Below are 11,172 nucleotides of genomic sequence, written 5' to 3' on the forward strand. Positions count from 1 at the left end.
AGGAGGAAAAAGAAGAAGAAGAAGAAGAAGAAGAAGAAGAAGAAGAAGAAGAAGAAGAAGAAGAAGAAGAAGAAGAAGAAGAAGGTGGTAAAACACCCAAACTAAACCACTTTGTGTGTGCATACATGTGCATGCAGTGCCCATGGCAGACAGCAGAGGGCACCAGATCCTGGAGCTAGAGCGGCAGGTAGGCAAGCTCTCCTGATTGCTGAGCTAGCCCCTCCAGCCCATCACTGCCACCTTGCGCTGTTACCTTCGTCCTGCAGAGAGTTAAAAGACCGGTCGTTCTGCAGCAGCGCCTGCTTCAGCTCCTCCAGCTCCGCGTGCTCTTTGGCGTACATCCTCTTGAGGTTCTCCACGTGCTGGATCATGACCTCCACTGCTCTGCTCACCCGGCTTTCCTACGAGAGCCAACTCCCATTAACAGCCCCGTCCTCGACTCTCAGGCGAAACACACAGTTAGGGCTGGTGGGATGGCTCCAGGAGAAAAGGGTTTGTGGGCGGCTCTGACCGCCTCAGTCCCATCCCTGCAACCCACACTGGGGGAAAGAGTCAGCGCTTTCAGAGTTGCCCGCTGACCTCCACATGGGCACTGCAGCAAGCACAGCATGCACATACACACACCACACACATACGCACACCACACATATACACACATATACACACAAGTACACATGCTCACAAACACACACACACATATACACATATTTGCACGTAGACACACATGCTCACACACATGTGCACATATATACACACATATTCATACACACACTCACAGATACTCCACACACACTCACACACACATACACGCACCACACACGCACATATACACACATACATGCTCACAAGCACACATGCTCACAAACACACACACACATATTCGCACTTAGACACACATGTTCACACACATGCACATATATACACACACATAAACACCACACACACAAGATGCTTATCAAAGAATGTTGGAAGGATTAGATTAGGGTCTGACATAAGCGGGGCTATTTTGGAAGCCATTGTGTGTAGGACAGCAGAGAGAGGGTGTGACTTAGGTGCAGATGGTAGATACACCAACAGAAATCGTGGCTCTATTCTCTTGCTAGTCTGAAGGTAGAACAATGAGTTACCCTTTGACAGTTGATACAGAGGAGACGGGAGTGTTGAGAGCTCCCTCCGCCCTCCACACACACTGGCTCTCCTGTGCCACTAGGACTGAGGGGAAGGATTCGGAGGGTCTGTGGTTTTGAGGATGCTAAGTGCAGGATATATCAGGCATCAGCGAAGACATGTCAAGTTCCATCTGCACCTCAGGGCCGAGGAGGAGGTGAAACCCATAAACTGGGGAGTCACCTTGGAACTTCTGAACACATGGGTTGAGTACAGATGCTGAGAAGGTGAACGGAAGACCTTCAGCTGTGTGAGGCCTGAGAGACGGCATAAGGCCGTTCAACAGAGCAGCCCAAAGGCAGGCGTGTGGAAGGAGGATGCCGAGCTCAAGAACCGCTTAGGGAAGGCAAAGACTCATGCTGGTCCTGGAAGTGTGCAGGTGACAGTAGATGTGATAAATGCAGGTTCGTGGAGGCAGAGGGATGGCTATGTTTAAGAGGATGCTAGAGGCAAAAGCCTAGACTTCTAGTGAGAATCACCCATTGAGAGACTTGTTCTAGAACAGAGAAAGAGAAAAGCAAGATGGTGGCCAACGGAAGCAGGGGCGTGTGGTGGGGGAGGAAAGCAAGAGGGGACCTTTGATTTATTTGTTTGTTTGTTTATTTGGTTTTTCAAGACAGGGTTTCTCTGTGTAGCCCTGGCTGTCCTGGAACTCACTCTGTAGACCAGGCTGGCCTCAAACTCAGAGATCCGCCTGCCTCTGCCTCCCAAGTGCTGGGATTAAAAGTGAGCGCCACCATGGACCTTTGATTTTTAAGACGGTATCTCTCACCATGCAGCTCAGTCTAACCTCCGGCATACAGTCATCTTAAGTGTTACTGCCCCAGGTGCTGGGATGCACACGGGGCCACTCAGATCCAGTTTCTTCGATTGCTTGTGTTAATTATTTTTCAATGAAGAGGTGACTTTATACTACTGGTATCTCTTCCATCTTAAGGACAATGAACACCGGTACTAGTGGGAATGATTTCACAGGCTGGGGAGAACTGTAAAAAGGGAGGGTGATTCAGCTGGCAGAATTTAGGCCCATGTTTCCGGGCAAACTGGCAAAGGATGGGATCTTGTGTACAGGCAAGATGGCTACCCTTTGATAGTACAGGGGGACAGTTGCCTTTAGCTCCAGGAAAGATGGCAGTATATGTGGATTCTGATGGTAGGTGTAAGTCTGGGGCAGCTCCTTCCCTCTGCATCTTCTCAGTTTTCTCAGTAGCAAAGTCATTGTTTGACAGAGAACACCAGAGAAGACATGGTGGTGGTCTGAGGACAAGATGTGAAGCTGACTCAGAAGGGACAGGAAGCTGCCTGGCCCCATACGAGGCATCCAATGTTAAGAGCTCAGTCAGCACAGGGTGTGTAGAAGTCTGTGCGGTGTGCACAGGTTTTCTGCTCTGACATAGTCAGGTGGGTAAGTGGTTTGAAACATGGAAGATGGAAAGCAGTGGATTCCTGCAAGGGAGGGAACATGAGATCTGACTGAACAGTTTAAAGCCTGGTCCAGAAAGAAGATAAGAGATTGTAAGGGACATGGGAAGGGCATAAGGGGGCAGAGACTGACAAAAGTACCATGTGTTTATTTATTACCATTGCAAGAAAGCAACGCATTGTATCTAAAACTGATGACACATCGCAAAGTGTCCCAGTAAGCCTATGACTAAGAAACATGGACACAGACACACAGACAATGGTGAAGGGTAGATGAGGCAGCTGACAGAGGCACTTGGGTTTTCAAAGCCTTGCACATCCCCCACTGAGGGGTTGACAAAGAGCTAGAATATATAACCACTTGTCAGTCTAAAGCCTCCAACACATTAAATATCTTCCTAAGGAAATGTTTCAGCCTGTCTGTTTAGCTTTTAAGAAGTCAAGTCTCGCTGGAACTGCTCACGGTGCACATCTGAAATCCTACTGTTCTATGACTCTGTGTACAACATGCAAATGAAAGCAGACAGGTGGGTAGACAGGGAATGACAAAGCAGACTACAGTTGCAACTCCTGACATCCTTGAAGCTGCACTTAGGTTGTTCCCGCTGTGTCAGAAACGCAGGCACCAGGGCACTTTCCCAGTCAGTGCACATGTGCACCTTGGAGGGGCTGTGCCCTCACAGTCTCCTGGCTCATTCTCCTTTCGTTTTAATTGAGGCTTTGGGGTTTTTCAAGAGGAACATGGAAGAATACCCTTAAGAGGAACTCAGGCTTACATGACTTAGGGGAGAAAGGTGCTTATGCCGTATCCTGTGGATATGCTAAATATGCTTCCAAACTCCCACAGTATAGACACTGAAGGGCTCTGCCCCCCTTTGAGTCAGCCAGCCTCTACCTCATCTCTATCTCTTTTCTTCTCTCTTTCTCACGATGGATCCCTGGCTGGCCTGGAACTCTGTGTAAACCAAGCTGGGTTTGGATGCACAGGGACCCGCCCACCTGACTCTACATCTGTCCCTGCCTCTGCCACTCACCACCTGCCATCGCATCCCGAGTGTGTGCTGGGTTTAAAGACTTAAACCAACACCTGGCTGTGCACAGAAATGTTCTGGAAACTTCTTTTTAGAAATGTCACCCACAACCCCTGAGAGCACAGATCCCCTCCGTTTCACCATTACCTGGTTGATAGCCCCCAGCATCTCAGCCCGGCTGGCCACGCGGGTCGTGCACTGGCTGAGAAACATTATGCTCTTCTCCAGTTTCTTGATGATTTCCTGAGCCTGGTTATCCTCTTCACACAGGGGTGTCAGTGACTGCATGGAAATCAAAGCATTGAAACAACCCAACAAGTGCTTTTCATACAACTAAACTGCATTTGGACCCAAGCATCCTCACGGATGGTAAAAAGCACCACCAAGGCCCAGCAATGGATACAAATACCACTATCTGAGTTGGGTCACGGTACACCATTCTCCATCCCTTCTCTTCATTAGCCCCCATGTGCACTCACAGCTTTCCTCCGTGGTTCACAGGACAGGATGCAGATGGACAGACAATGCCCATGAACAGAATGTGTCACATGAGGACAAATAGGCCTTTTGAGAGGGGTATCATAATCATTTGAACTGGTCTGAAACTGGTTTTAGAACCACCTAGAAGATACACCACGGGGTGTGTCTGGGTGTGTCCAGAGAGGAAGGAAGACTCCCTCTGATGTAGGGGAACACCATCACATGCCTGGATCCCTGACTGAACAGGAGGAAAAGGAGAAAGCAAGGTGTGGTGGTTTGAATAAGAATGGCTCTCATTGGTTCATACATTTGAATACTTGGTCCTTGATTGGTGGAACTATTTGGGAAGGATTAGGAAGCATGGCCTTGTTGGAGGAGGTGTGGCCTTATTGGAGGGGGTGTGGCCTTGTTGGAGGGGGTGTGGCCTTGTTGGAGGAAGTGTGGCCTTGGAGGAAATGTGGCTTTGTTGGAGGAGGTGTGGCCTTGTTGGAGAAGATGTGGCCTTGTTGGAGGAGGTGTGGCCTTATTGGAGAAGGTGTGGCCTTGTTGGAGGAGGTGTGTTACTTGGGGTGGACTTTGAGGTTTTAAAAGCCCACAGCATTCCTAGCTCTCTCTGCCTTGTCTTTGTGGATGAGATGTGAGCTCTCATCCACTGTTCTAGCACCATGCCTGACTGCCTCCATGCTCCCTGCCATGACAGCCATGGACTCACCCTCTGAAACTGTAAGCCACAATAAACTGTTCCTCCTGTAAGTGGTCTTGGTCAGGGTGTCTTAGCATAGCAATAGAACAGTGACTAGACACCAGCAGATCACCGGCATTCATCTTTCTCTACTCCCTGTCTGGATCCAAATGACCTGCTGCCTCATGTGCCTGACATGGTGGCTTGGTCTATCCTTGTCACCATGCCTTCTGGCCATGATGAACTATATTCTCAAACCTTTATTCCTATATAAAGAAGAAATAAATTCTTTCCTCTCTGAATTTCTTTTGTGAAGTATTTTGCTGCAGTAACAAGGAGTAACCGATATCTTCTCTCATGAACAGGTGTGGTCGGGCTGGCTGGCCATGTGTGCTACTATGTGTCACACAGACTTGTGTCCTTTACCTTGATGATGCCTTTTCAAGGCCATTCTCCCCAGCTGGAATGAAGAACAGCCTTGAGAGCAAACAAAGCTGCTTCTTGCTGTCAACGTGACTGTCAAATACCTAAGACTGTCCAGATCTTAAGTGGTATGAACCCTGAAAGAGGTGTCATCATGTAGAATGGACATCATAAGAGGGTTCTGACAATCATGCCATCAGGCTCCGCAAGTGGTAGATTGCTTAATGATTCTGGAAATGCTAAAATTTGACTTTTCTGGTTTGCTGTGTATATTCTTTCAAATAATCCTACAACATGACAGGTAACAGATGCCACACCCTTATTGTCACACAGGCACAGTGAAAGGCAGCCACACTTGGAACATACAGAAACGGAGGTTGCAGCTAAAGAGGAGGTTGACCAGAGGAGATGGCCATTGTCAGATGCGTAGTTTTCTGCAGTGGTTTGAGTAACTACCTCCAGTTGAGAAGGGGAGAGCAGAGATGAGTTGTAAGCAAAACAGATGTGGCTAACTACAGCAGGAACATGAGGAGATGATTTGATAAGAGCTAATGAGTAATTTTAAAAAGTTCTAAACAAAGAAAAGCCCGGGACAAATGACTTCACTAAGGAAATCCACCAAACACTAAAGAAAACACATACATTTCAACCCTCTTAAAATCCTTCCCAGACACTCAACAAGAAGGGGTATTTCCATTCTCTGAGAATGTATTACCTCCATACCAAGGTTGAACAAATCTTACAAGAACATATTCATCAAGAATCCAGAGGAATTCTAATGCTAAGTCTTCAAATACTGAATTAAATGTATGATGGCCTGGTGGAGTTTATTGCTAGAATGTAGATAGTTCCATCCATGGGACTCATTTGAGATAATAATATACCATAATGGTAGAAAAGACAAGAGATACACAATTATAGCAGAATCAGAATTTAAAAAATCAGAAGGCATCTGCAAAGGTGAACATGTCATTGTTAAGAAGTGTTTTTTAAAGTACCACAGGAGTAGGAAGAAAGCACTTCAACATAATAGAACTCAGGGGCCAGAAACCCACAGTGAATGACAGTCAATGGCACAAGACGACCCCTCCTTCCATGACCAAGAATGAGCCAAGGACCTTTGTCCTCACTACTCTGAAACGTATTATGGCATTGGCTCCATAATCAAAGAATTAGGTATAAAAATAATTTTAAAAGAATCCCAAATAGAAACTAAGAGGAAAAAAATATCTTTGTTTGCAGGGTGATTTCTATTTGCAGTATATCCTAGCAGCAGAACAAGACTTTCAAACTAATAAACTCAGAAAAAAATTACCAGATTTTTAAAAAATCAGTTATATTCTGTGTATCCATATATTGACACTTTTTTCAAAGTAATAAACTAAGAGAAATGATTTATTTAAAATAGTATCACGAAGACTATAATATTCAGAAATAAACCAAAGCAAGGAGGTAGAAAACTTATTCCTTGAAATAATAAAGACACAAATGAAATAAATAATAATAATATATAATTATATATAATACATGATAATATAATGTTATAATAATAATAATAAATGAAATAATAAAGACAGCTCATGTATTCATGGGTCCTGATGACCCAAGCAAGCTAAGATTCTGTGGCAATTTTCTTATCAAAATTTTTATCAAAATGTCAACACTGTCATGGAGTGAGAAGAAATGAGAAATGTGGGTGCCTGGGGCACAGCTCAGTGGTAGAACACGCGCCTCACATTCGAGAGACCCTGATTTTAATCTCTACCACTAAAAAGTATAAAAAAAGAAAAGCAAATGCATCCTAAACTAAGTGTAGTCTATCGAGGAGCCAAAACCATTTAATGAAAGATAAAATTGGAGGAGCCACACGTCCTGATTTTAAAGCATACTACCCGGCCAACTCAGTGAGTAAATGTACATGGTGCCAGCCCGGACAATCGACAATCCGTATGGTGGGAGGAGAAACCGCCGTCAGTTGTTCTTTACTCCCACATGGCATGTGCATGCTCCCTACCACATACATACAAACAAGAATAACTGTCCTCTATCTTCAAACGTGTGCCGTGGCATGTGTGCCCCCCCACGAAATATAGAAGTATAATAAAATAATTTTTAAAGAACATACCACAGACCTTCAGTAATTCCAGTGGGATAGTACTGGAACAAACACATACAGACTTCTAGAACTCAATAGAAGGCCAAGAAAACAACTCTTAGGTCTGTGGTCAAATGATCTTTGGGAAGGAAACCAAAAAAACACGCAAAACTTTGAGAAATAGTGTTGAGAAAAGTGTAATATACGCATATGCCCATGTATGGAACTAGACTCCTGGACCACGCCGTGCAAAAGCAAACAACGAGACAATAACTAGATGGCTGGTCATGGTGGCTACAGCTGTCGTCCTAGAACCTGAGGGGCAAGACGGGAGATTGCTATGATTTCAAAGCCAACCTGGGATTTGTACTGAGTAGCAGGCTAACCAGGACTATGTAACTATATGGCAAAAACAAAAAGAGGAAGGAAGGAAGGAAAGAAGGGAGGGAGGGAGGAAGAGAGGAAGGGATGTGTGTAAGTGTATGTCTGACGTTCTCAAGCATTCGCTTACCTCTAAAAGCTTTAAACAGTTTGTGATTTCTTTCTTCAGGTTTTCCTCCGCCAGGTCCCGGGACCTCTCCTCAAGCTTCACCCTCTTCTCCAACGTAAACCAGTCACACTTAAGTCCCAAAGACAACCTGAGGAACTCTGCCTGTGACCGTAGCATCGTGAGGACAGGGAGAGACGTTAGACACTTCCTTCTCCCCTAGAATCCTAGGCAGCACACAGAGGCTTTGTGTGCACTTAGTCTGGTGACTGACTTATGCAAAGCCATGGATAGGAGCTCCTGAAGTATGAGGAGGGTAGGGCAGGAGGGGAGGGAGAGAGAAGGAAAGATAGAGGAGAAAGGAGAGAAAGAGGAGGGAGGAAGAGGGGAAGAAGGAGGAGAAGGGGAGAGGGTAAAGAAATGAGGAAGGGGAGGGGAAAAAGGAGAAGAAGAAGGAGAGAAGGGAGGGGGACAGAATGAGGAGACAGGTAGACATTTGCTTTAAACTCACCTCCACTTCCTTCTCATTGGCTGAAGTGCTGCAGAAGGAGACAGAGAATTTACTTGCACACACCCAACAGGACAAGAAAGACTTAAACATAAAGGCTTAAGGCAGGGTTCGAAGGAGGGCTTACTTTTCATTCTGCTGAAAGTTAAGGAGCTTCACAGATGCTTTGGGAGGGGTGGGAACCTCCGTTTCTGTGGAAGGACGAAAGTATCTGATTAAAACACTTAACCTCTAAAAGCCCATTTTCCACCCAACGCTGTTAGACACGATCGTCATTTAAAAAAAAAAAAGTTGTCTGAGTTGTCAGGCAGCTAATGCACTTGCTTACATAGTAAGAGAGCTCAAAAGGCCGTTAGGAGCACACAGACTTGTACTTTGGTGCACCAATCGTGCATGAAAACCGAGCACGACTCGGAGTCAGAGGACCCCGACGCCCTCTGTGTCAGTGCGGACGTCTGCAGCTGGATCAGCCTTGGATCAAGACTTTGAGAGCAGCGGTGCTCACAGCAATTAGAGTAGCTATAGTAATAACACAGTGTTTGTCAACTCGAGGGGATTGGAAACACCTGTGAGGGAGCTCCTAGGTTTGGTCAAATCACCTATAGTGTCACTTCAATACGTGGGTGGCATCATGCCAAAGGGTGGGGTCCCAGACTAAATAAACAGACGTCGAGCTGAGCACCAGCATCCAACTCGCTGTCTCCAGATGCAAGGGGACCTGCTACCTGGTGTACCTGTTGGCATGCCTTCCCCGTCATGATGGACGGTATCCTTCAAGGTACAAACCTTTCCTCCTATAAGTTATTAGAGTTGCGTATTTTGTTACAGCGCCAAGAAAAGCAACGGATTCAAACAGTGCTGTTAAACATGAAATCCACCTTGTGGTTCAAGGACGACCCCTCTATTGTGACTGTTCTGTGTCGGCTCTGAAGCAGGAATAACATTGGCTTTAAATCTGACAACGCTCGGTTTAAAGCCAAGCTTTGGCTTTTAGACACGTGACTGTGACCAAGCCGAGACCTTGTCAAACCATCTACAAGATAAGGATGTGATTTTATGTAACCGTATGATCACGTGAGGATGTCACAGCAAACCCTCAGTGGCAAATGGTTGCACTGCTGTTCTGAGCTCACGAAACCACTGTTTAAGTAACTGCCTTGCCTTTGGAGAGGCTGAAATGACACAGACGACAACTCCATGCTCAGACTGTGAGTATAGCTGTATAACCTCAATAAGATTTTTAGCTTTTTTGTTTGTTTGTTTGTTTGATTTGGGGGGGGGGCGTGGACAGGGCCACATGTATCCCATGTGATACCATGAACTCCCCATCTACCTGAGGCTGGCCTTGAGTATCTGACCCTCCTACTCCTCCACTTCTGGAGTGCCACAATTAGAGATGCTAGCCAGCAGGCCTATCTTGTGTGACGATGGGCAATTAAACCTAAGGTCTCAGACATGCTCAGCAAGTACCCCACCAACAGAACCACATCCCCAGTCTGGTATAATTATTATTTCTAGTCAATCTCTCCATTTTCAAAAAGAGAGAACAGAAGGTTAAGCACCTTCCCAAGACCACAGGACCAGAGACCAACCCAGCCCCGGCGTCTGTAAGGCTGGTGCTGAAGTCCTGCTGGAGGAAGGCAGGAGCTGTTTCAAGAATCTCGGCCTATTTACTTTTATGTGAGGTACTAAAACCTCAAAGTGGCGTCCAATAGCTCGCAACACAGACTTCCTTCTTAGCTTCAAGTAGCTACTGATGGAAGAGTGTGTGTGTGTGGCCAATCAGGCAATGAGACACAAGGCTTGATCCCATTGGCTGATCTTATCCCAGGGTGCTAAATGTTCTGGAAGTGGCTGATACAGCTTCATCCTCAGAGTATCACGGGAACTGACACTATCTCTGGTTGCGTGCGCATGCCTTACCTCCTGAGGCACTGCCCTTCCCTCCTTCTTCCGTGGTTCTGAGTTCCTCTCCTGCTTCCTAAAATCGGAAGAACTTTAATTGGCATGTGTGGGATGGAAGCGCTTCAGACCAAAGGTCTCTGTGCTTCCTGGTTTGCCTGACCCACGTCTATCAGAATCATTCTGCAGAACTCCGGGAACTGGAGTAAAGGTCAGCACAGACAGGACCAGCTCTAAGGATCTGGTTGAGGCCAAGGTGACATAAACGTAAAGATGTGAAAATGTTGTCACAAAGGAAGCTAAAGGATGTGCACAAGGAGAGAGACACCAGGGGCTTGAGCATAGAGGGGCTCCTCAGCCAAGGAAGACAGCACAGGGTGGAGGGAGCTATACCAGAGCCATCTCAGGCTATAGCAACAGGTGCCCTACATGGCTCTATGGAAGACTTTCATTCCACATGAACACACACACACACACTCACACACACACACACATACACACATGTTACAACATACACTCACTTGTTACACACACAGAGGATCACTTAGTGTTTTGTTGTTGTTTGACACAAAACTTCAATATATATATATATATAGCCCATGAGCCCATACTAGCCTAAAACTTGTGATCCTCCTACCTAAGTGCTAGGTTTACTTGAGTAAAACATAACTGAATGGATAGTTTCATTCAAATATATTTTAAGGCCATTAACCAACTGTTATATAATAAGTGTGTGTCTGTGTGTGTATGTGTGTCTGTGTGTGCGTGTGTGTGTCTGTGTGTCTGTGTGTGTCTGTGTGTGTCTATGTGTCTGTGTGTCTGTGTGTGTCTGTGTATGTATGTGTGTGTGAGTGTGTGTGTCTGTATGTGTCTGTGTGTGTGTGTATGTGTGTGTGTCTGTGTGTCTGTGTGTGTATGTGTGTGTGTCTATGTGTCTGTGTGTCTGTGTGTCTGTGTGTGTGTGTCTGTGTGTGT

At 46.0% G+C, this 11,172-nt stretch overlaps 1 protein-coding gene across 6 annotated transcripts in view; it reads right to left on the reverse strand.

Annotated features, from left to right (window-relative positions):
• Lrmp (lymphoid restricted membrane protein) overlaps positions 1–11,172 on the reverse strand; it is a 55,125-nt gene that overhangs the window by 7,672 nt on the left and 36,281 nt on the right. For all 6 annotated transcript variants that reach the window (XM_028757497.1, XM_028757496.1, XM_028757495.1 and 3 more), the window contains 6 exons: positions 10,219–10,276; positions 8,423–8,486; positions 8,299–8,326; positions 7,812–7,952; positions 3,768–3,902; positions 254–401 (listed from right to left, as the gene is read on the reverse strand). In XM_028757497.1, the coding sequence (XP_028613330.1) occupies positions 254–401; positions 3,768–3,902; positions 7,812–7,952; positions 8,299–8,326; positions 8,423–8,486; positions 10,219–10,276 (574 nt within the window). The remainder of the gene's footprint in view (positions 1–253; positions 402–3,767; positions 3,903–7,811; positions 7,953–8,298; positions 8,327–8,422; positions 8,487–10,218; positions 10,277–11,172) is intronic.

Source organism: Grammomys surdaster, unplaced genomic scaffold (assembly GCF_004785775.1).
Source record: "Grammomys surdaster isolate TR1022 unplaced genomic scaffold, NIH_TR_1.0 126176, whole genome shotgun sequence".
Taxonomy (NCBI): domain Eukaryota; kingdom Metazoa; phylum Chordata; class Mammalia; order Rodentia; family Muridae; genus Grammomys; species Grammomys surdaster.